At 44.4% G+C, this 26,305-nt stretch overlaps 1 protein-coding gene across 3 annotated transcripts in view; it reads right to left on the bottom strand.

Annotated features, from left to right (window-relative positions):
• The window catches only part of MYO10 (myosin X), a 199,964-nt gene extending 176,642 nt beyond the window's left edge, over nt 1–23,322 (bottom strand). For 2 of the 3 annotated variants that reach the window (XM_059694746.1, XM_059694748.1), the window contains exon 1: nt 22,813–23,322. In XM_059694746.1, coding sequence (XP_059550729.1) covers nt 22,813–22,833 — 21 coding nt within the window. In that variant the 5' untranslated portion in view covers nt 22,834–23,322. The remainder of the gene's footprint in view (nt 1–22,812) is intronic. The other variant, XM_059694747.1, reaches the window with a different exon arrangement.
• Nucleotides 23,323–26,305: the final 2,983 nt, after the last annotated feature.

The raw sequence follows: 26,305 nt of genomic DNA, 5'->3' as shown, positions 1-26,305 counted from the left end.
CAAGCTTTTTAATGAAAATAAAATAGCAGTTTCTCATCACTGTACATTCAAACTACACACTTCTGGAGAGATCAGCCTTTAGTGAATTGATTTTCTAGGACAGTTACAGCTCTGAACTGAATTTATCCAAACTCTCAAGGGGAATGAACTCAAGGTAACGACTGAGAGCAGTGGAGGCCAGGAGAGGAGTGCAATCTTAAGGCCATTATAAATCATTAACTACCAAGGACCAGATGCCAGAAGCCAGCATGGCCAAAACCACCCTATCATCTCTCCAAACCTTCTCCTCCTCCACCCTCATCTTGAAAGTTTCTGCCATCACTAGGTAGAAAACTGACCTTCTAAACAATCCCATCCATTACATCCAAGAGGTGCCATCAATGTCTGATCTACCCCTTCTCTGAATCCCTAGGCTGATGTGGAAAGGAAGAAACTATGTATATTTAAGGAACCAGATCATCATGATTTCTAAAAACCCCTTGAAAAATCTGCTTCCTCCTTTTCTCTTCTTTGCTTGCCTCTTTGTAACTTTATTAAATGGTAGAGCCAGCATTCAAAACAGAAGTTATTCCAGGGCACATAATTATTACACTGTCTCTCAAATGAGAGATGGAGAATGAGCCAACAGAGGAAACAGAAGAAGAGTGATATGCTAACAGGAAGCACCACACAGGCTAGGGGAACCCAAGCAGAAAGTATCAAATGCTAGAGAGAGGGCCAAAGAAGCTGCCACTGATCACTTGATCTGCTGATGGCAGATCACTGGTGACAGCATTTTCACTTACAGTGATTTACTGGGAAAAGAAAAAACAGAAGACACAGGACAATTTCATCCGTCCATAAATTTAGGTGGGGGTGTGTGGGATATGTATAAATCATTTTAAATACCATTTAAACCAATACCATTTATTAAACCAATGGAAAATAGAGGTACAAGGTGGGACCTGTGTGAAAACTACTGTGATACTATATACCAAGAACACAAATAAAAGCACACCCATTCCAGTCTCTCTAAATGTGGGCCTCTTGCCAGAGATAAATCAATATGTATATTATATATGCGAGATATATTAAAAACATATAGATGTATTATACAATGTGTTTTATACACATTTATACTAAAAAAGGAGCCAACACTGGAATATTATTCAGCCATAAACAGAAATGAGCTGGGCCAGTGTGTTCAGTGGTTGAGCGTTGACCCATAAACCAAGAGGTCATTGGTTCTATTCCAAGTCGGGACACATGCCCAGGTTTCGAGCTAGATCCCCAGTAAGGGGCCTGTAGGAGGCAGCTGATCAATGATGTTTCTCTCTCATGGATGTTTCTCTCTCTCTCTCCCCATCCCTTCCTCTCTCTCTAAAGAAAATCAATTAAAACTTAAAAAAAAAGAAATGAAATACTACAAGCTACCAAGTGAATGAAACTTGAAAACATGCTAAGTGAAAAGTCAGACACAAAAGGTCATATATTACATGATTCCATTTATATGAAACTAGAGGCCCAGTGCATGAATCCGTGCATGGGTGGGGTCCCTCGGCCTGGCCAGCAATCTGGAGGATCGGGGCGTCTCACCCAGTCCCGATAGGGGTCAGCCAGCCGGGGGGAGGGACTTTGGGAGGTTGGCCGGCCGCAGGAGGTTGGCTGTGGGAGCACACTGACCACCAGGAGGCAACTCCTGCGTTGAGCGTCTGCCCCCTGGTGGTCAGTGCACATCACAGTGACCGGTCGTTTGATCAACCAGTCATAACAGTCGTCGCTTAGGCTTTTATAGGTATAGATATCCAGAATGGGTAAATCTATAGAGACTTACCTATTCTGGCAGTTGCTGGGCATGGGGTGAATGGGGAATGACTCTTTAATGGGTTCGGGGTTTTATTTGGAGGTTAAATTAGGTCATAAAGATGGAGCCCTGACCCAATGGTATTAGGGTCCTTATGAGAAGAGATGCCAGAGACCACACTCACACAGTAAACTCTCTCTCCCTTCCATGCTGAGGTCACAACCACAAGGCAGCTCTCTGTAGGAAAAGAGCCCTCGCCAGAAACTGAATCAGCCAGCACCCTAATCTTGGACTTTCAGCCTCCACAACTGTGGAAAGGAAGCGTCTGTTGTTTAAGCCACCAGTCTGTAGTATCTGGTTGTGGTGACTCTAGCTGACTAAGACAGGACAGTTATGATCAAACCCATTTTACAAACGGGAGCATGAGGCACTGAACGGTGACTCGCTTGCCCAAAGTCACACACTGGGCAGCAGGAGGACAGCGTTCAAACCCAGGCAGTGTGCCTCCACAACCTTCCCCTCTAAACTACACTCTACGGGGGAGCCCTCAGCCACTGTGAGTGAATGCTAAGTGAGAAAGGGGGTGGGACAGAATTTTCATATGGCATTCAACTCGCCAAACCGCACAGCTCTGCAAAAAGAGCAGAGTAAACTTTTAACCTTTTTCCCCTTTCAAAAACAAAATTATCCAGCTTCTATCCCAAGTAAAAATGTAAGGAATGGGCCCAAAAGACTGAATAACATGGGGATCCATTCTGAAAGTGCAGAAATTTAACCTAGATATCACCCTCTCAAAACAGTTTCACAATATAACAACTATTTTTTGGAAGCAAGCTAAAACTAACCCAAAGGAAAATACAAGCCATCCCATTCCTTTTCTCTGCTCCAAAGTTAAGAAGCACTTTTTCACTCTGTTTTTATTTGTTTATTTATTTATTTATATTGTCTAACGTTTTACATGTCTCCTCCCCCCCCCCCATTGACACCGCCCCGCCCCCAGCCATTCCCACCAGGGGCAAGCCCCCACTGCCCCAGTGTCTGTGCTATTGGTTATGCTAATATCGTGCATACAAGTCCTTTGGTCGCTCTCTAACCCCCCCACCTCCCCTGCCATTTGTCTCTGGATCTATTCTTGTTCATCAAATTATGTTGATCATTATATCCCACATATGAGGGAGATCATGTGACATTTATCTTTCTCAGACTGGCTTATTTCGCTTAGCATAATGCTCTCCAGTTCCATCCATGCTGTTGCAAATGGTAACTTCTTCACTCTTTAGAGAGTACAAGCCCCAGTCACGTTTTGTGTGGCCCACGCAGTAAAACCCAGAATGTCTGGCCCTGGCTGGATAGTTCAGTTGGTTGGAGCATCGCCCCGATGTGCCAAGGTTGCGGTGTCAGTCCCTGGTGAGAGCACATACAAGAATCAACCAATGAATGTGTAAACCAGTGGAACAACAAATCAATGTTTCTCTCTCTCTTTCAAAGCAGTATTTCTTTTTAAAGAGTATACTTTAAGCCAAAACCGGTTTGGCTCAGTGGATAGAGCGTCAGCCTGCGGACTGAAAGGTCCCAGGTTCGATTCCGGTCAAGGAAGGGCATGTACCTGGGTTGCAGGCACATCCCAGTGGGAGATGTGCAGGAGGCAGCTGATCGATGTTTCTCTCTCATCGATGTTTCTAACTCTCTATCTCTCTCCCTTCCTCTCTGTAAAAAATCAATAAAATGTATTTTAAAAAAAAAGAGTATACTTTAAAACAGTGTTTTGCATTACTTTGAGATAATTCTAAGACATCTACATATCTGGCCTCATCTATGTTTAAGGCCTGGAACACTGAGCCTTAGTTCTCCCAGATCTGTGAGCTTGTCCACCACAGTCTCCACCAGGCCCTATCGCCCACAAGCTTGCTCATTTCACTCATTTTCCTTACCTGCTGGGCCCTGTGGTCCAGTATTTGCAACTCTTTTACATATTGCCTCATGGATTCTGGGTCTCAATATAGGTTTTTTAAAAAATAGTATTTTGTACATAGTGCCTCCATTCAGCGTAAGCTTTTGAAGGGAAGTGTTTCAATTTTTAATGGGCTTGTCGAGCAACGCTCTTAATTAAACTTGGCTCAAATCAAAAAGAAAATGAGTATGTTCTTAAGCCAGTCTTGGACATAATATATTGAATCAAATCTTAATTCTGACCAAATGGCAGAATAAAGCCCTTTTTAAAAGCATGAATTTTAGCCATTCAAGTGAGTAAGTAGTCTATTTATAGCTGCCAGGGGTTAAGGCTTCCAACAGCTTTCACCCGCCCACTTCCCTACCACTAATGCCAGTGCACACACCCATGCATGCATGAGCATGCACACACACACACACACGAACACACACACACACCATGTCCCCACCTCGATATTGAATTTCAGCCTCCAGCAAGTCAGACTTTTTCCATTAGTTTGGTTTGGGATCATTTCTGAGCTAAAGGCATGCTTCCTGGCTGGCTGCCAACTGAACGCCAGCATGCAAGGAAATTCTGTGTATTCCTCAAAAACAACAACAAAGAAAACCTGATTCTATCTTCCCTTTAGTGTTTGTCAAGTTCACCAAAAAGGATCCTACATTTCTCACAGCACTTCCACTCTTTTGTGATTGCTATCCTAACAAAAATACCAAAAATTGCTTGCTTTCCCCAGATATAAAACAAACGACTTTCATATTCAGAATTGAAAGGTGCTAAAAACTCACCAAATAGAAAAGGTACAAGCAGCTCTCAATGTTTTCTTAAAACTCTTGCCAAGTACTTTTAAAAATCCAAACCTTGAGTGATATCATCAATTCTTCTCTGACTAGCAATAGCGCAGGGAGTGGGACACATGGTAGTTTTGCCAGGAAATCCAGGCCACTGTTCCGTAAATTGTGGGTGAACATTTCAAACTATGCTGTCCTGCTTCTCCTCGCCTGGCCACCTGACACTCAAGACGGAACAATTAATTTTAAGTTCTGCCCGGGGAGAATCTCCTCCTTCCCAGGCCTGTCTTGGAGAAATTGCACCTGCAGGGTGGAGACTCCCGCTAAGAACTGTCATCACCGAGACCCCAGGATGGCAACAGTCAGAGACGGGGGAGGAGGAAAGGAGGGGGCGGGCCTACCCAGAAGCATGATCACCCTGGGCAGCGGCCTAAGCAGGGGCCACTCTGTGTGATTGGGGTGGGCGTGGCCAGGGGACCACCAGATCTCAGTCAGAACAAAAACGACTAGTTAGAACCACGATACATCCATGGGTATTAAAGTTCAAAAATAAGGACAGCAACAATGAGAGCTCTAAACACAACAGGCAAAGCCAAGCCTATACCTACTTGGGGTGCACGGGACAGGGGGTGTTGAGGATGCTGCTGAGGAGGCACCAGCAGAAGGAAGAACCTCCGTCATGGGGGTACTCTGTACCTCAATGTTGAATGTTTTCTATCATTTCAGTGAGGCAAGGAACAAGATACGACACCCATCTATAGCCTGGGCTCCGCACTGGAAGCAGGCACCTGGGGCCACGGACTTGGGCAGTAGGAATGTCCGGCAGAGCGACATCTGTCTGATCCCAATATTAGAGCAGCCAGACATCGAGAACTCACCCCTGGGGTCCACTCTGCTGATCTCACCTGCTGGCCACACAGTCACTCTATGTGATTCTGACCCGTGACACCTTCCAAGGAACTTCATGAGCTTCTGCTGGAGCACCCTACGAAGCCCGCAGGACCCATTTGTAAAAGAACCGAATGATGATATCCGTCATCAGTAAGTCTAGGCCAGGGGTCGGCAAACTCATCAGTCAACAGAGCCAAATATCAACAGGACAACGATTGAAATTTCTTTTGAGAGCCAAATTTTTTAAACTTAAACTATATAGGTAGGTACATTATTATTAACTTAATTAGTGTACTCCTAAGGCTTAGGAAGAGCCACACTCAAGGGGCCAAAGAGCCGCATGTGGCTCGCGAGCCACAGTTTGCCGACCACTGGTCTAGGCTATCAGAGAGCAGCCAGCAAAAGAACAAATCACTATGTCTCATCACATCTCAGGAGCAGGGGTGTCCGAGGAAGCCTAAGTGGCCCATCTGTGTCACTGTTAATTCTGTAGACCTGTTACTTTTGCTGAAGCCACTATTTTTGTTTTGTCCACTTGCAATCTTGAGTTTCTAGCCCCAGGTATGCCGACCTATCAAGCCCAGACTTCCATAATGAGGGAGCCCTAGACAAAACACACCCTCAATCTGGGTACACAAGCCATGAAAATAACCTTGAAACATGATCGCTGCCCAGTGTGGGATCATAAAGCAGTAAGAAAAGTCCAAACATTTGATAAATCCACAGAAAATCTTGCAAACTGGCAATGCACCTGGCTGGGAGACTCTGATATGCTCTCGAGACACGAACTCAGAAGAAAAAAATGAACACAGGCTCCAAAGACACACAAAAAACTTGGAATTCCATCTCCCAGCTGTGACTTAACTAGTTACTTAGTCTCTCAAAGCCACAACTGATCAACCCTATCTGAGATTAACAATAGTTGCTAACATGCAGAGGATTTAATTGCATGATGTATATACAAAGGGTTTAGCACAGTAAATGCTACCAGGTAAAATGTCTCATAAATATATTATTGCTAGTTTTAGAAGTTTATAGCATCTGGATAAACCTTAGAGATGTTTCAGGTTCATGGGTTAATCAACAGTCCTTCCTCCGAGTCCTCTGGTGCCCCCTCCATGACATCATGGTCTCAGTAAGGCAGGGGTGGGAATCCACTCAGCCTAGATGTCAATTTTAGCATAGCCTTAGTCTCACACATGCCGGGTCCCTCACAGGTCTCTTCGCACAACTGAATAATGCTGAATTCCACCAACAGCAGTCTTTTAACAAGCAGTAATCTCTAAAGCAAAGGAATCGTTCACCATACTCAGGTTGCTTATTAATCTGAATTAACTGAGTGGGAGAATAAGTACCTGGTGCTGGTCCCTTACAAGCTGAATGGCTTGGTCAGAGTGTTAATGTGACAGTGTCATCGCCGAAGCCTCATTGCCGACCTATCAAGCCCAGACTTCCATCATGAACCATCTCCAGAGACCTTCCTTCCATGTCAGGGTCAGCTAATGCCCAACAAATTATCCACTTAAATTAACTGTGTCAACAGATAGTGGCACAGACTCTTATTCTAACACAGTGGTTCTCAACTTTCTGGCCCTTTAAATACAGATCCTCATGTTGTGACGCAACCATAAAATTATTTTCGCTGCTACTTCATAACTGTAATGTTGCTACTGTTATGAATCGTAATGTAAATATCTGATATGCAGGATGGTCTTAGGCAACCCCTGTGAAAGGGTCGTTCGACCGCCAAAGGGGTCGTGACCCACAGGTTGAGGACCACTGCTCTAGGACGATGTCTCATTTAGAGCATCTTACATGTTAAAAAACAAGGTCCAAAGAACATCAGATTAAAATGTTTTCTTCTGTCCTCCTGCTAGAAGGGGGGCGGGGGGGGGGGGTGAGGAGAAACATGGAGAGAACTCACTCCTACCACAATGTACACTTTAAACATCTTACAATTTTCTATGTCAATTATCTCAATAAAACTAAAATAATTTTTTTAAAAAAACCGCTCGCTCCTAAACCGCAGATTAAATCCAGGAACTTTAAAACAAACCCAACTTAATTTCCCTCCTGCCTGGAGGTTTGGGGAGAGCTGTAAGGGTGTAAACTTCTAAATATCCTCCCAATTATTTTCAGCAAATGAGAGTTCTGCTTGCTGATTCAACAGCCTTAATCAAGCTTTCGGTGATTCATTCCTGTGGCTTGCAAGAAAACAACATGCCAGGTGAAAATTAAGCAGAAAGGAAAAAATCACACCCTTACTCATCCAAACTGAGAGAGGTGGAAAAGAAGAGGTGTGGAGTTTCACTTATGACTGGTTCCAAGAAGCCGCCTCTTGCTTTAATCAAGCCTCTTGCTTTAATCAAGATCGGTAACCTGAGTGCTTAGTTATTATCAGGGGAGGTCCAGAGAGCAGAGTGCCGATCTCTGATGCTGGCCCTCCCTAGCTTCCTTCCGTCTCAGAAACACGTATCGGTTTCCTGGTGTTCGATGACACAGCTTGTCCAATTGTCTATTTCCTTGCTGTTTTAGGATCAAGTGCAAGCTCATAGTTAAGGAAGCCTGGAAAAACATAACTTTATATCTCACTATATAAATATACATTTTTATATCTGATAACTATATTTATTTTTCACTAAATACTACAGAAATCGATTTTGGAATAAATACAATTAACATAGCCCTAGCCAGTTTTGCTCAGTGGATAGAGCGTCAGCCTGCGAACTCAAAGATCCCAGATTCGATTCCGGTCAAGGGCATATGCATGGGTTGTAGGTTCGATCCCCAGTGAGGGACTTGCAGGAAGCAGCCGATCAATGATTCTCTCTCATCCTGGATGTTTCTATCGCTCTCTTCCTTCCTCTCTGAAAGCAATAAAAATATACTTTAAAAATATATATATATATATATAATATATCTATAGATCTAGATATATAGTATAGGTAAGCTATAAAATATAATTCCGATATTAATTTTAAAAAATCAGATGAATGTATCATACGCACACACATGTGCATACATACCTCTAAAAAGTACACTACAGAAACAATCTTGGCGCTGTTGGCATTTAGACTGAATCAATCTGTGCTGTGGGGAGCTGTCCTGTGCATCTGAGGATGGTTAGCAGCATCCCTGGTTTCTACCCCCTCTATGCTGATCGCACCCTTCCCACATGGGTGGTAACAACCAAAAATGTCTCCAGACATCGCTAAATAGCCTCAGGGAGGCAAAATTGCCCAGAGCTGAGAACCACTACTCTATATAAAACATAATTCTAATCCCATTCCTAAAGATCTGCCCAGCCCTTACCAACATCCAGACTGCACACTTTATGACACAGAACACACCTGCTGATACAACCACGCCAGACTCTTCTTTGTAAACTACAGAACCTGTCTTTGTTAGAAATGAAAAACATTAGCAGCTACCATATCACCATCTTAACTAAATTACAGCTTCGGAGAGTTGATTTAAATGTAAACCATTAATTACTTTTTAAATTTCTCACCTCACTTGAAGGAAGGTCAATCTCCCAAATAGTTTCTTAAAATTTTATTGCTTGCTATGAACCTAAAACTCCTCTAAAAAAAAAAATCCCTGTAAAAGAAAATGTGCCCCTGAACGAGAATGAAGCGGCACTTTCTCCATCTTTGCTGAGGAAGATATGAATAGCTCAAATGCCCACATCTGTGACGAGGGCCGCTGGCATCCACAAGGCAGACAGCAGCTGTCAGCTCTGCAGATGACAAGCGAGATTCACAAAACTGCCCACAGACTCCAAAGCAAACATGCCTCTCGCGGCATCACTTCATGGGAAGCTGGGGGTTGTCAGAAACAGACAAAAGCCATGACAAATGACTTAGGAAATCTAGTGCGACCTTCGCCTTCAGTAGAGACGCTCCCCAGAAACCTATAAAAGTTTCACTGAGCCCTAGCTGGGTTTGGCTCACTGGATAGAGCGTTGGCCTGGGGACTGAAGAGTCCCAGGTTCGATTCCGGTCAAGGGAATGTACTTTGGTTGCAGGTACATCCCCAGTAGGGGGTGTGCAGGAGGCAGCTGATCAATGTTTCTCTCTCATCGATGTTTCTAACTCTCTATCCCTCTCCCTTCCTCTCTGTAGAAAATCAATAAAATATATTTTAAAAAATTTTTTTAAAAGTTTCATTGAAACTAGTCTTTGAATCTTCTTCCCAAACAGTGTTCACTTGCTGCCATCACATTACCAATCAGAGGACTGTGTTCGCTTTGATGGATTACAGGAAAATTTCTATTTCTTAGTCCTGTTGCTGGCACAAATGGGTAATTCTTCCCCGCTTGTATCACATGACTTTGGAGAAGCAAATGCGCATTCCCAAAGATCTCCACACAGATGTTACCCATATCTCCTTCTATCTATCTACAACACCCACTACCAGCACCTCCACATGAATCCAAGTTCCATCTTTGGGTCCAAATCCTGGTTTCATCACTTCCCAGCTGTGCGAACTTGGGAAAATTACTTAACTTCTAAGACTCTGTATATCTCCTATGTAAAATGCAGAGGAGAATGGTACCAACCTCATTAAGGCTGTTGGAGAGATGAAATAAATTAATCCACATAAAAAATTTAACAGACCCAGGCCATGGTAAGTGATCAATAAAATTAAACCAGTTAAAAGAAAGTGCAGGGGACATGAAGGCTGAACAATAACAACAACAACAAAAATAAAACCCTGGTTAAGCCCCAAGACTGAGTTTCTTTTTTAAAAAATATATTTGTATTGATTTCAGAGAGGAAGGAAGAGGGAGACAGACAGAAACATCAATGATGAAAGAGAATCACTGATCGGCTGCCTCCTGCAAGCCCCACACTGGGGACCGAGCCTGCAACCTGGGCATGTGCCCTGACTGGGAATTGAACCGTGACCTCCTGGTTCATAGGTCAATGCTCAACCGCTGAGCCACGCCTACCGGATCTGAGTTCCATTTATTCAATCTGTTACCAAAGTCCCTCAGGATATCAAACCCTAATGATACAGCATATTTCCTCCTTGGACAAATAAACCGTTGACTTGACTTAGAGAACACTACTAGAATAAATATTTTTCCTAAAAGGTAACTTTGTCCTCAGTAAGGTAAAGATAGGATATATGCCCTTATAAAAATAAATAAATAAATAAATAAATGAATAAATAAATAAATAAATAAAAATGAGCTTCCAGAATTCTGCTTTCCTGGAGGGAATAGCTCTTCAACTTCATCAAACATTTTATAATAACTCAAAAGAAAACCCTCTTGCGGCCTTTAGCTCTTCTGAGGATAGCCCATTTCCTGTCTTATACGCACACGCCAACTCTAAAGATTACCAGTTAGGGATCTGGTGGAGGTTTACGAGCCTGTGGAGATGGTAAGAGACTTAGTTATATTTCTGACCCCATCACCTGTGGCAGATTTTCGGTAAAGCAACCCAGTTCTCTGCGCCTCCGGATAAAAGGAATCTACTTGATATCAAAGAAATAACAGGAGCATAACGATTGAGCTCCAGCCCTCTTAGAGCTCTCTGAACTCCTTGAGAGAGGTTGTCCACTTCCGAAGCACACTTTCTGAGCACGGCATACAACCCGCAGAAGAGCAGGTTTTGCTCTTCATTTTTACTCTTAGAATTGATGACTCATACTTTAATTTTTTAAATAAAATACTGGGAAATAATTATGCCGGAGAGTCAGATGTCCAAATTACCCTTCACAACTTAGGCAAAACAGCCCCTGACTGGCTTACACTCCAAAATATGATAGAATCCACTTTCACAACCAAGAGCTCATTTTATCCAATGTTTTTTCTTCTTATGTTAACTTTGAAAAACAAGAGATTCCATATTTAAAATATTTGTAGGAAAGACATGGGCTTTGGTGAAGAGAACCTTAAGTGAGCATGGTTTTAGGACCTAAAACAGAGTAAGCTAACCTACCAGATCTGCACAAAGGCAAGAAGGAAACTGTTATGGCTGAAAAATACCACGTTACCAAGAGGAACATCCAAGAATTCCGGTGGCTCTCAAGGGCTGAAAAAATTAAGGTCAGAATTTACAGTCTGCACCTAACTTTATATTTTTGAAGTTGAACTTGGCACCTATTCTTGAGAGAATCCCTGGAGAATGAAAATCTTTGGAAATGCAGTACCTATGATTCACAAGGCAGTATTCTGATGACCCCCTCCTATACAAGGCAAAAATGTGTAAAAGTGTGGGGAGGCTGCGAACTTTTATCTTCTTAAAAATCTGAGAGCAGTTCAGAAATAGTGCCTACTGAAGACTCCACTTTTGACAGCAAGCAACAACACATCTACTAGATGTGGAAAATGCCCACAGGCAACTTGGCCTTGTACAGATACTTGGTTTCCAAAGAGAGACTCCAAGGGCAGCAATGGAAGAATTAGGAAAGATCACCAAGAACAAACAAGTGCCATTAGAGATCAAGGCTGAGACCAGCCACAGCCTCTTATTCTCAATTACTATGTATGGACTGGAAAACTGGGCAGTGAAGAAGGCTGATGGGAAAAACATCGATTCTCTTGAAATACGGGATTGGAGAGAGCTCTACAGATACCCTGGATGGCCAGCAAGACCAACAAGGGGGTCCCTCAATTAAATTAAGCCCAAAATATCGCTGGAGTCAAAAATGACAAACTGAAGCTGTCCTATTTTGGGCACATCATGACAATGCAGGGTTCTTTGGAAAACACAACAATGCTGGGAAAAATAGAAAGCATCAGGAAAAGAGGAAGATCAGGTATGAAATGGATTGGCTCCATTTAATTATAACAAGAAAAAGGTAGCAAGATCAGGGACCCAGGGTGGTGACAGACAGAGCCTAGTAGGTTGGCACAGGAATTGGCTATATGTGTGAGGGTAGTTCAGACAGTGTCCCAGAACTGGGGTGTCAGGATGGCCCAATCCCTGGCTGATCAAGTGGGTGGAGGCTATCGCTTCTCACACCTCCAACAGGGTAACCCCCTCACTACGACCACCGCCATACACTTGACTCAAGTCAGGGCACTTTCAGTGGCCTTAGAAGTCCTAGAAATCAAATCCCCTTTCCATTCAGTCCTGCTAAGATACTGATGGATGACAGGAATACCTTTTTTTAAAGTTTTTTAAAAATTGATTTGAGAGAAAGGAAGGAGAGGGAAAGAAACATCAATGTGGGAGAGAAACATCGAGCAGTTGCCTCTTGCATGTTACCCAACTAGGGGTCAAACCTGCAACCTGGATATGTGCCCTGACCGGGAGTCAATCCTGCCACCTTTTGGTGTATGGATCAATGCTCCAACCAACTGAGCCACACTGGCCAAGTCAGGAATAGCTTGTTGCATTAGCGTTCAGTGGCCAGGAAGTCTTGGCTCTAGCAAACTCCGCATCCATTTACTCACCTGGCTAGGCCACATAAGGCTGTAACATGTTAGGATTGTGACATCGACAGCATTAACCATGCCAAAGTCATTTCATTTCATGAAGTCTCTGTTTCAGGGAAGGGGACCAAGAATCAGAATCTGCTAGTTGGTACCATGATAAGCAAGAGTTTGAATGCACTCAGGTCTAAGTGAATCTACCTCACAAGACTTGAGAATGGTGTCACAGATTATAAAATTCTTAGACAACAGCATTTCAATTTACTACAAGGAGCAAATGCCAGCGAATCTGGGGTATTAACAACCATGGGACAAAATGAGTACTTTATTATGCAAATGATTGTGAGCCTCAGAATGATAATGGATGTTAGCAACAGGTATTAAATGAATACCAGAATAATGAAGCTCTACTGGCTATTAAATGGAACAGACTGTCCATGCACACGACATGGGTGGGTCTCAAGGGTATTGAGTGGGAAGTCCCATCTCAGAAGGTTTACATACTGTCTGATTCATTTACATAAAACTATAATGACAAACTCACAGAGAACAGATCAGCAGTGACTAGGGACTGAGGGGGGATATTTCTCATGGGTTAGCAAAGCATGGAGCGTTCCGTATTGGGATCGTGCTGGTGGTTACACAAACCTATATATGTGAAAACACTGAAGTGTGTGAAAAACAGGTGAAATCTAAACGAGGTGTGAATGCTGTACCAATGTCAATTCCCTGGTCTTGATACTGTACTACTGTTATATAAGATGTCACCACCGAGCAAGCTGGGTGACAGGTACACAGGACCATGCTGTACTATTCTGGCAACTGCGGAGCCTATTGTTAAAAAAAAAAAAAAAAAAAGCATCCCAGAATAAAACAGAAATAAATACCTGGGGGAGAGCGCAGGAGATATAACTTAGTTCAAGATGTTCTCAACTTTCAGAGAACATGACCTTCTAGAGAGCAACTGTCAGTCCCATCACTCTGTACAGTATAATACACATTTCTCTAATGCTCTGGGGAGAGTATCTGAAAGGGAACTTTCAGGGAGTGAGAAAGCCTTGGACAGAGGGTACAGCCGGATACGGGTATTCTAACCAGACCCAACACCTTAACCCATGACTTGGATGATAAACAATGATTTAGAGTTTGGATTACCAGTGAGACCCAAATCGAATGTATGCCCATAAAAGTAGGGACACAGCACAGCGATTCTCAACTGGAGCCACTTGGCGCCCCCTCCCTCCCCAGGGGACATGTGCAATGGCTGAAAATGTCAACGGTGGCGAGGTTGAGAAGGCCGAGGAAGAGGGCACACTTCCCCACATCTGCAAATCTGAGGCTGAAAACTACCGGAGGGCTGGATACCCTGGCCCTGAGCCCAGTCATTAAGAGAACAAAACGGGGGAGGAAATAAACAGGGGCAAGGCTGCATGAAATGACAACATCGTAGAAGATGCAGTGCTATTTGCACCTAGCACTCAACACTTTATTTCAAAGTTCATGGAAAGACTTCCCAGGGGTAATTAGTAAGAATAATAAGCCTTCAAGTCAAACAGAGAGAGAGAGAGAGAGAGAGAGAGAGAGAGAGAGAGAGAGAGAGAGAGACCAGTGCTGCATGTCACCCAAATCCCTACAATTAAAACAACCACACCATAATGGTTGTGGCCCAGGGTTAACTCCCAAGGATACTTACAATGCAAAGGAATGAGAAGTAAAAGAAAAACCCATACAAACAATACCCTAAACCAGTGGTTCTCAACCTTCCTAATGCCGCGACCCTTTAATACAGTTCCTCATGTTGTGGTGACCCCCAACCATAAAATTATTTTCGCTGCTACTTCATAACTGTAATTTTGCTACTGTTATGAATCGTAATGTAAATATCTGAGATGCAGTATGTATTTTCATTGTTACAAATTGAACATAATTAAAGCATAGTGATTAATCACAAAAACAATATGTAATTATCTATGTGTTTTCTGATGGTCTTAGGCGACCCCTGTGAAAGGGTCATTCAACCCCCAAAGGGGTCGCGACCCACAGGTTGGCAACCCACAGGTTGAGAACCGCTGCCCTAAACAAATGTTCAATGGTTCCCCACGCAGCCCAAGGCTGCATCCCTTGTGTGTGCCTTGGTCTTAAATGAACATTAGCAACCACACTGGGGTTTTTTGGGGGCCATACATGAATTACCAGCCCTGCTATTAACTGAGAAGAATTCCTCTCTCCTCCACCCAGACTTAAAGAAGAACCTGACAGTGGCCACGGAAATCGAGTACTCAACGTTAATATCCTCTGTTCAGCAATGCATGTCACTAACAAGAAGTTACAAAATCCCTCTTATCATAAGTACATCATGACTGAGTGTCTCGGCTGTGCCTGCAGTAAGCTGCACTGGCACATCTCATAAAACTTTTTGCGCCAAATGATAAGTAAAAATGTGCAAAACCCTTTGATGAAACATCTCCACTTCGATGAAATAATCAAACAAGCATGCAATGATACAGGAACAAGAATGTTTGTGTGATGCCTTCTATAAAAGCAAACAACTAGAAACAACCTAAAATGGTCATATAAATGATACATGCCCAGGAGAAATGGGCAGGGCCACTTTTAGAACCGGACACCTAGGACCCCTGCCTTGGGCTGTAGGCTTTAGAGTGCCCTGTACATAACAAAGGCACACACAAAAAAGTTAACAGCAGTTCCTCAAAGAGCTAATCGTGGTCTTGGGTAAAAAATATTAATAATTTCAAACTTGTAGTAAGTGGCAGTAATTTGATATGAACTATTATTATTTTCCACTGACAATATTAGCAAAAGTTTCCCCCAAACTGAAACAGAATGAATTTAGCCATTTCATTTTAAAAATGTGTTTAGAGAAAAATTTCCTCAATCAAAAAGGAACAATTGTGAAACATGCAACAAAATTGATAATTCAAGACAATACTTAAAAATCAGATTAAGGAAATAAAAATATTTGTATGACTAGAAAGGGAAAAAATTTACACACACATATCCCCAATCATTTTTATATACACTATTTCATGGCCAAGGTGCATTAAGGAATAGTCTCATCTGAAAACAGACTTTTAATGAATTAACTTCTGTGTTCAGTTTTCTTTATAATATGCAGAGCATTGAAAACTTTGAAAAACAACTTAAGAAATATTTAATGGGCCTAAAGATCGTTTTAAGAAATGGTATGGCTCAGTGGTTGAGTCCCAACCTATGAACCAGGAGGTCACGGTTTGCTTTCTGGGTTGAGGGCTCGGTCCCCAGTAGGGGGTGGGCAGGAGGCAGCCAATCAATGATTCTTTCCCATCATTGATGTTTCTATCTCTCCCTCTCCCTTCCTCTCTGAAATCAATTTTTTAAAAAATGGTGAGATTCACAATGACAGTGACAAAATAAAATTTCAAAATTGTGTAAAACCTGTAATATCCATAACTTATCATATGCAATCCTATTCCTTTTTAAATCTAAATATGGCTATATGAGTTCTGTTGACAATGCCAGTAACTAATGCCCAGCCTTCTCCAAACTGAAATTAATACAAAAACAAATCTAAGAACCACAATGACTCAAGAAAGGTTTTCTACTTTGGCACTACTATCAATAATACACAAAGTATTGTGAACATCATGATTACAATAAAATTAGTGAATCTTCTCAAATATGGACAATCAAAATAGATTTAAGTTTCTGAACACATTTTCTGGACACATTTTCTGAAAAGCCCTCAGAGCAAAAGAAGCAAAAAATGTTATTCAAGGAAGACTCCTTGAGCAACGTTGCTCTCTGCTGTCATGATCACCCCACAAGCGTTCACAAGCTAACAAGTAGAGCACAACTATATGCAGAAACTCTGGGAAAGGAGCGGAATCTGTACTCGAAAGAGGAGATTCCATCAGAAAATCTAAAGGAGGACTACTCCAATAACCGAGCAGTAGAATTGGGGAGAAAAATTATAGTCTTCCAACCCTTTCTTTTAATAAAATAAACACTTGCCGAAACCGGTTTGGCTCAGTGGATAGAGCGTCGGCCTGCGGACTGGAGGGTCCCAGGTTCAATTCCGGTCAAGGGCATGTACCTGGGTTGCGGGCATATCCCCAGTGGGAGATGTGCAGGAGGCAGCTGATCGATGTTTCTCTCTCATCAATGTTTCTAACTCTCTATCTCTCTCCCTTCCTCTCTGTAAAAAAATCAATAAAATATATTTAAAAAAATAAAATAAAATAAAATAAACACTTCTTAAAAACCCAGTTTTCTAAACGCCTTCTTTTACAATCCCCCTACCATCCTCAGGAGGTTGGGGCTTTAGAAGTCACATTTTACAAAGAAACAGAAGATACTTGTCTTTCCTAAGTCAGAAACAAACTAAATAAAAATTAGTGGCATGTTCAAAAGCTGATTCACAATTTCCTGCTGGGTTTGCAATGTTTCTGGGGTGTGGATCACTTGTTTTCCCAAACTCCCATGCTGTTTTCAACTCAAAAATCACTTACTAAGTGCCTACTGTCTATGGCACTTTGGCTAAGGACACCAACAGGAGAGAAAAGCATGGCCAGGCTGTGAAGAACACAGAGGCTCTGATGACTGCTTGTCTGGGTTCAAATGTGGGCTGTCATTTTCTAGCTGTGTGACACTGGGTCAATGACTTAACCTCTCTGTGCCTCACTTTCCTTACACATACAGTTGCTAAATGGATTAAATGAGGTAATGAATGTAAAGTGCTCAGGAACTTGCGGGGGCACACAGAGAGCACTCAGTAAACCTTAGCCTTATTTATCATTGTCTTCAAAGAATTGTAAAAAGCTTGGTAATTAATAAAAAAAGATTATGAGCATCTCCCCTCCCGTCATAAAAAAAATCTGTACTTGAGGGGAAAGTAGAGGCTATCCAAGGCTAGAATCCCATCCTTAAGGACCTTCCAGTGCAAACGAGGTGATACAATCTGTAAATGGGATATTGAACCTCTCAAGGCTGTTTACTCACTTGAGAGGGGGTGGGGTGGGGGAAGGTATGTAAAGCCTCTGAGGACAGGAGTAAATTCCTAAGATGACCAGGACGGAAAGGCAGAGCCAAGTTCAGAGGAAAGAGAGGTAGGGGTCAGGTGAACTAGACCTGTCAGAGGCGGTTTCAAAAGGGAGCTGGGCAGGCAGGCCATCTGATCGGCAGCGAGGGTGGCCTGCACAGAGGTGCGGGCAGGGCTGGTAAGGGAGGCCCTGGAGCCCAATGCAGGCGGGGATGAATGAAGACAGTTGCAAGGTCAGAAAGGCCTGGACAACCAGACTCGGGAACGTGAACTTGATTTTGTAAGCAATCCAGAGATGCTTTAAGACAGAATTCTGGACATGCACACTCTGTGTTGTACAGAGTGCACAGGCTAAAAGGGAGCACATGAACAAATGCAATCCAGCACCCAGAAACAGACCTGGGAAAGCTCTAAGGCCGAGCTTCCCCTGCGCCCGTGAGTGCTGGGATTCACTCACCACCACAGCGCCCGTGCTTCATGTCTCAGTTACAATAACTAAACTCTTATTATTACTCACCCACCTACCCCGTGCCAAGAGATGTAAATCTTATCTTGAATTCCATGCAAGGTCAACACGATTATGCCCACTTACAGACCAGAGAAATCAAGGCCAGGAAGGTGAGGTAACCTGGCCAAGCTCCCACAGGGGGGGAGGGGTAAGGGGACTCCCAGAGGCCACATCTTTTTTCCTTTTGGGATGGGGTGCTTTTCCCTTCGCCCAGGGGCCTTTTGGCATGAGGAAGTCTTGCCAAGATTAATCTAGACCTCACAGGTTACTCATTCTTGAAATGTTTCCTGCAAATTAATGACATGAAAATGTTACGTAGCAATTACCCTGAAAGCAAAATTTTGAAAACCCATTAACCAAAAGGTAGCCTCGCCTACAAATCTCAACAGAAGAGCACCTCCCAGGCTCGTGTCCTTACAGGTGACCCCACTTAAAGCCAGCAGAGCTGGAAAAGCAAACACTCTGCTTGCTCCCTTCAGCGCTCTGGTTGATATGAAGGCCCTGCCCAGGCTGGTTTGTGCCTGATTTTGTAGAGGCCACGTGATAGGCGGGGAGCAGCCCTTCCCGCAGCCCTGGCCAGGGAGATCAGGGCTCCCTGCTGGCAACAACTGTCTTGCTCGCAGCTGCTCCCGGGGCTTTGCTGTTCCCAGTGTGACAGGGGCCAAAAAATGTACTTGACAATAGAAATCACTGAGGGTGCGCAAAAAAGGCAAGACACTGTAACTCCACGGTGAGAAAAGGCACACGCTCTGATTCTATTATACAGTCGTCAAAAGGGTGGGCTTCAGGATTTGGTGAGGCAAGGCAGTCCTCAGCACTTCCCTTTTGCCTCGGAGAGATGATTTGAGGGGAGGGAAGGAGCTGCCAAAAATAACAGTCTTCATTTTTTTTTTTTAACCAAAACAAGAAATATCAATAAGCTCTAAAACCAAACAAAATAAAATGCTATGAAAAAATAGGCTCAAACACTCTTAGCACCTTAAAAAGCTCGTTAAACAACCCCAGTAACAACCAAACCCAAACTGAGTGCTCAGGAGGAAAAAGGCATTTCCACCGAACCTCTTGCGAGTTGAGTTTGTTCCAACCTGGAGTGAACCAGGCTGTAAGAAATAGTGGAAAACATTCTAGTTGTACCTAACAATTTATCCCTGAAAACATTCATACCTGCTTCCTGCATCTGGATGTCTCAGTATATTTGTGTACATTTTACATATTTATTCTGAAAAACCAAAGCGTTTGTATGTCCCGTTAATAATCCCCAAAAGAGCTTTTGCTTGAACAGCCATTGTGCCACTCCTGTTCCTAGAATGGAAAACAGAAAAGTCAAGCTCATGTATGAGTTCAACTGGTAGGTGCTTACTGGCCCTCCAGTGTTCTCAGCACTGTACTTGGCCCTGGGGGCATGGAAACGGCGTCCACTTCAAAATATCAACAACACATGTGCACAGTAGTCTGGCCACTGTGCTGGTTGAGACTTTTCTGCTGTTTTTTTTAACTGCTTTGGTTACAGACATAGCAAAACCTAGTTGCTGCCTAAAGTGAGCTTTTTAACAACTTACCTCCAAATGCTAAAGAAAACACACCTAGTCTTCCCAGAAGTATACACACAATTTACTTGACAGTAGCCATAAATATCTAAAGGCAGACCATGAAGAAACAAACTCTATTAGGGAGTGCGGGGTGCTCAGTGTCTCCAATCCCCGGGGTACACTTTGAAGTCAGTAGCCATCAGCTGAGGGGCGTGAGCCTCACAAGTGTCCCGCTGACCTGGCCGGCAGGAAGATAGGTATCTGCTGCTACTTACAGCAGAAACTCCAAGGCAAGAGGGCTGTGCATGCAACACGCACGAGAATTCATTCCACGAGGCAACTGCTTCGTGGGTACAGCTCAGTGGCTCTCAAGTGGCGGTGATTTTGCTCCCCATGGCTCATCTGGCAATGTCCGCAGACATTTTAGTTGTCACAACTTGGGGGCTCTACTAGCATCTAGAGGCCAGGGATGCTGCTCAACACCCTACATGGCACAGAACAGTCCCCCTAAAACAAAGAATGAACCGGCCCAAAATGACACTGGCACCCAGTTTGAGAAACCCTGACCCTGCTCTGAGTAACAGCTGCAAGTCCCAGGTAACTCCTATTTCCTTATTCTTTGGCCAGTCATACATGAAGCTAATGCATATAACATTTCCTTCAACGTTTTGTTCTCAACCGTTAGCATTAGCTTCAAATTGTTGTCCAACAAGCAACAAGTCATTATGCCCAAATCGCAATGGGAAAAATTACCAAAGAACAGGACACCACTTAGTGATACGGAGGCCCTCCAATTTTGCTGTCCTTGGAAATATCACTTCCACACTTATTGTTTCTACTCTCACAAGACATAGCAAGATTTTCTTCACTGGACAGTTTAACAAAAGGAGGCTCTGTTATTAAACACTAAACAGAGAGACTACGTTAGGAGTTTGTTTTCAATTAATACAGCAATGTGTGGCCACCGTCATTGGCCCTGCTGGCCTCCACCTCAGGGGCAGAACGTTGAAGCCTGATTAGAAATACGCCACCAAATTAAAAATATAATTTCAAATAAATGAAAATATCCTCAAAATGAACATTTCCACCAGCAACAGAGGGGAAAGGCTCTGGATTCTACAACAAGCTCTTCATCCTTGGGCAAGTGACTTAATCTTTGACTTAAAATGCTTCGACTAGGAAATGAAGGGAATGGATGATCACTAAAAGACAACTTCACTATTATATCATTGAAATAAAATCCAACAACCAGGTTACCTTACACTGAACCAAGGTCACTCTAGTGTAAGGAAAAAGTTTTCAACCAGAAAATGTGAGAGGCATCTGTCCCACGTTATCCTCAAGTTCCCCCCACTTGCACTAGGGGGCAGAGTTCTTCCCAAGGGGAGGCCACAGACCCCCTGTGGTCCAGACAGGCTTCATGGAGACCAGGATCCCAAAAAACTCAACACAAATTCTATGTCCCATCCTATCTCTTAAGGGACCCAGAATACACAAAAGCAAAATAAAGCCAATAAAAGTTAAGAATTAGTGTCCTGCAGGCACAGCCTAGGTTTTCCAACAGATAAAAGCCCACTGGTCTTTCATCATGGCTTAATCTGCAATCCTGCAAAAAGTTCTCGTGCCTTCTTGCAGGCATGAAGTTCTACGGATTAGAAAATGCTACAGTCTCACATTTACAGATTTCATTCTTTAAAAACAGGTAAAAATACATATTAATGGATGAGTAATTCCTTTCCAGCCCACATCTCACAGAGAATATGGGTATCACATGTGAGATGCCACTATGAAAAAAACTGGGTATTACTATTGCACAGGAATACTTTTATCACTTTGGCCATTACAAATAGTTGTCTAAGTGGGCATCCCGAAAGCAGAATGACTTGAAATATTATATCCAATTAAGTCTGAAAAAGCAAGCTGGGGAACACAGATGCAACCCCTCACCAATCTAATAGGCAGGAACATTCCAAAACTGTCCTGGCTTCACAAAACACCCCCTGGCTCTCAATGAAAGTCACATCTGACTCCCTGAAGTCAACTAAGTTTACGTTGAGCCACTTCAAACCTCAAACTTAAACAGAACTCATTAAATAAACACAACCAAGAAAGGAAAGGGAGCCAGGAAACTACAGTAACTCTGGACCCCAGGGGGAGAGAAAGGGGAGAGGGTTCTCCAGCCAAGGATTTCAAGTCACTGTGGTGTCCCGCCCTCAAGGAACCTAAAAGGGGCTTCGGTTTAACCTGTTTAAATAGCCATTGTTGGCCCTAAACGATTTTCTTTACATTCAAATTCAAAATCTGCCCAGGGCAGTCCGCACTGATACCTGATCTTTTGATCTCAGCATCTGGAAGGACCTCAAACCCTACTGAGCGCTTCTCGGGAAGAACTACAGGTCCCACACCAAAGGTCCAGCGGGCAGAGAACACGGGGAGTGATTAAACGCGCCTTTCCCGCTCACACTCCTTCACAGCCGGCTCCCCTGGAAGTGTGTGCACCCCTCGCACAGGAAGCCGGCTCGTTTTGCAAAGGAAATGCCAGACCTTTCTTGGAGAAAGGCACGTCCCGGTGGAACATTTACTGGGCTTCCTGCACCCAGGTAGTCGGGCAAGCAGAAGTCCTGGCCAGGCCCGGGCGCCCGCGGCGGGGACACCGGTGAGCCGGCTACCCACGCGGAAGGAAGCTCACCTTCCCTACTCCCGGGGCAAAGGGGAAGCGCGGGACTAAGCAAAACCTGCCTCGGCTTACTCATCCCGAGGCTCCCCCGGGGGGTGAGGGGGTGATTTCAGGCGATTCACGGGAAGTTTCGCCCTCCACGGCTTAGGGAAAGGTACCGGGCGGGCGCCCGGCGCGGTGGGCAGACCCCTCCTCCGGGGCACCGAGGCCAGGTCCGGGCAGGAAGGGAGCCCGCGCGGGGCGGCGAGCGCACTCACCTCGGGGAAGAAGTTGTCCATTGTTCCAGTGCGTTCCCCGACTTGCCCGAGTCGGGTGTCCAGCTCGAAGAAGTCAGTCCGGGGAAGGAACCATGCATGTCACGGCGCGACTCCCAGGAACTCGAGCCCTAGGGGCTCTCCCGTGGCCATCGCCTGACCCCCGGCTCGTCTTTCGCACCTTTTGTTTGCCCAGACCCAATTCTCGAACTCCTCCGTCCCCAGCGCAGCCTTTGTCTCCTCTTCCTCCAAGTTCTTCACTTCTGGGCGCAGCGCACGCGAGCGGAGAACAGCTGGTGGCACATTCTTCCCCGGGGCTAGGGAGAGCGGCGGGGGGCTGGGGAGCGCTCCCCGCCCCTCTGAGCTGGGGCCCGAGGCACTGGGCGCCGGCACCGGGACAGCGGCCACAGGGCGAGCCCGGAGTCGTTCTCCCCGTGCGAGCGCCGCCGCGGTAAGTATTCGGGCGCCGCGGCTCAGCCGGCTCAGCGAGGCTCTGGGACTTGCCGACGGGAGCACACGCCCCGCCCCGATCCGCTCGCCAGGCCACGCCCACTCGCCCGCGTCGCCCCGCCCCACCTACCACCCAGGCCCCGCCCACTCCGCGCCGGGGCTGCTCCAGGCTCTGCGGCGGGCGGGGAAGGCGGTTTCCAAGTGGCTCCACTCCGGTCCCCGCCTCCCCACCTAAAGGCTGGCGGGGGAGTTGACTCTTCGCTCTGGTGATAGAAACCAAATAGTCACCGGGGAGGAGGGGTTGAGAGATTCTTTTGTGCCTTTGATCTCCGGCAGACCCTGGAACCCGCTCAACGCGGATCTCATTAATGCAGCTCGGCAGAGGAGCGACCCCGGGAAGGAAGCGCGGTCCGCGGAGCGGCCCCGGCTGTTGGGTCAGATCAAAGCGGTGAACTGAGGCTCATCAGAATTTCTGGAAGCTGCTTTCCCGTCTTGAGTTTCTCTCCTGCGGTCAGGCGAACGGACGTTTTCCTAGCCGCGGGAGGGAAAGCAGTTTTGTAAACTGGAAGAGGGCGTGGCCAATTGCACCTTTAAAAAACGTAGCCTTGTCCTGGGACCTAAAGGAAACAGAGATAAGAAAGTCGGGTGGATGAAGGATCAAACCCACCAGGTACGGACGGAGCCCTGGTTTCCTCTCTGGCAGGTCCTCAAACTTTAGCGTGCACAGGACTCACTTGGAAAATTTGTTAAAATTCAGGTTGGAGTTCAGTGGGGTGAGCGCTGACCATCTGCGTTTCTAACAGGACCTCAGAGGGTGGCACCTGGAGCTGTGCAGATCTGCACACTGAAGCCTGTCTGTCACAGGTAGAGAAATGCAGAACCGAGGTTTAGAAACTTTTGTAACGATTTTAAAATGCCACGACATCCAAGCGCCTGATCGTTGGACTCTTTGAACCGAATATAAACCAGTTCTGGTGTTGTCAGACTGCATGGTGAGTCATATACCTGGCACAGCAGGGATCGCCTATTGGTTCCTAGCAGATCGTTGACAAAAATGACTGGTTCTTCACCACAAGTAGTTTGAAACGCGCTCGCTGGGATTTGCCAACTCATGCTTTAAAACTCAAGCCAGAAAGTCACATCTTCCAGAGGAAGCCTCCCCGGAGATGCCAAGACACTCACCCTGCTTCCAGCCCCACCGAGACATGGGTGTGGCTTATTTCTAAGACTATTGAAGAAACTACATCATATTGTAAGGGGCTTTTTATTGCTGTCCTACTCACCTTCAGTTGGGAAAATGGAAGCTCCTTAAGAAAGGGAACTGCACTTTAAAATTTGCATCCCCTGTCTTTCTCAAAGAATGAATGAACCCTTGTGTGAAACTCCAGGCATGTTTATAACCCTTCTCAGAGCCGTTCTCCAGCATTAATATTTATTCAGCCCACCCCCCTGTGGAAAACGTCATGGTATAAATTTGTGATAGTGCACTGTGCTGTTGCCCTGTTTCATAGACGCTTAAGCCAATAAAGACCGTGTCCCAGATTGAAGATGGAGCCAGGATAAATAACAGCAATCCCAGGCATCAAAGTGCTTACTCAAATGAGTCCTACTGCCACCTGTGTTCAAGTATGGGAGCAGAACAATTACAGTCATTATGGTATTATTAATCTGTACAGAACATCTTCCAAGAGAAATTACCAGGCAGCTTGTTCAAGTGGGTGTGCGGGTGGGGCGTGGATCCCAGCAGCAGCCCAGGCACTGAGTAATGTATTGGGCAGTCTTGGCCAAGACGCTTGGCTCATCAATTGTAACAACTTACCACACTAATACAACATGTTAGGAATAGAGGAAACTAGGGAAAGGGGCAGTGAGGGAGTAGATGGACACATTCCCCTCCATTTTTTAATATATATTTTATTGATTGTTTACAGAGAGGAAGGGAGAGGGATAGAGAGTTAGAAACATCAATGAGAGAAACATCGATCAGCTGCCTCCTGCACACCTCCCACTGGGGATGTGCCCGCAACCAAGGTACATGCCCTCGGCCGGAATTGAATCTGGGACCTTTCAGTCCGCAGGCCGACGCTCTATCCACTGAGCCAAACCGGTCAGGGCATTCCCCTCCATTTTTATGTAAACCTAAAACTGCTCTAAAAATAAAGTCTAAGTTTTTAAAAGTCACATTTCTGTTGTTTAAGAAGATATAGTTAATTACCCCCCCCCCAACTTGACTCATATGAAGAATATGAGCCAGATCCAATCCATAAGGGTTGAATTTTACTAACTTATTATAATTAAAAAGTTTCTCTCACCTGGGACTGTTGTTAAAAAAAAAAAAAGCACTTGTTTCTTAATCTCAGGTGTGGACTGAGTGCTTAAAAATTTGAATGTTAGTAAGCACCCAACTAGGCAATTCTCAGTGTGAGAATCGCTGCTTTAAGGTTGTCAGAATTCATCAGATTTTCCTCATAAATGTACATTCTCAAAGATGTGTAAAGATAAACTGAACAGTTAGGCTATTTGCTGAATAAACAGCAAAGGTCGTGAATATATATATATATATGCTTTCTAAATAGGATATCCAACTTTCATGTATTTGGGGTTGAATCTGGTGTTTAAAAGGACTCTTACATTTACAAGGGCTTTGACAAAATTGGGCAAAAATGGGGAAGCATTTTAAATCCATAGATTTCTAAGAATATCCACTTTTGTTACCATTTTTAAAAAGTTAAGTGTTTCCTTTCAAGGGTCTGTGGAACCCTTTGGTCAAAGCTGTTTAGGCTAAAACAGTTAAACCCTGCCTTCCGACAAGTAACAGAGGCTCAGGAATGTTAATGCTCTGAGCCAAAGCTCCTTCCCAGTCACCCTACTTATTTCGCAAAGACACCATGCGAATGGAGTGCTATATTTTCAAATTAAAACATCAATAAAGCTCAAACAACATTCTCTTATTTAGCTGCACAAATTAATCCACAACTGACAAAACTTTATCTTGATATAGGTGGGACCGTTTTGCCACTCTAAAGGAGGATTATGTATGCATATA

Source organism: Myotis daubentonii, chromosome 4, assembly GCF_963259705.1.
Source record: "Myotis daubentonii chromosome 4, mMyoDau2.1, whole genome shotgun sequence".
Lineage (NCBI taxonomy): Eukaryota > Metazoa > Chordata > Mammalia > Chiroptera > Vespertilionidae > Myotis > Myotis daubentonii.
This window is presented reverse-complemented; position numbering and strand designations above follow the sequence as displayed.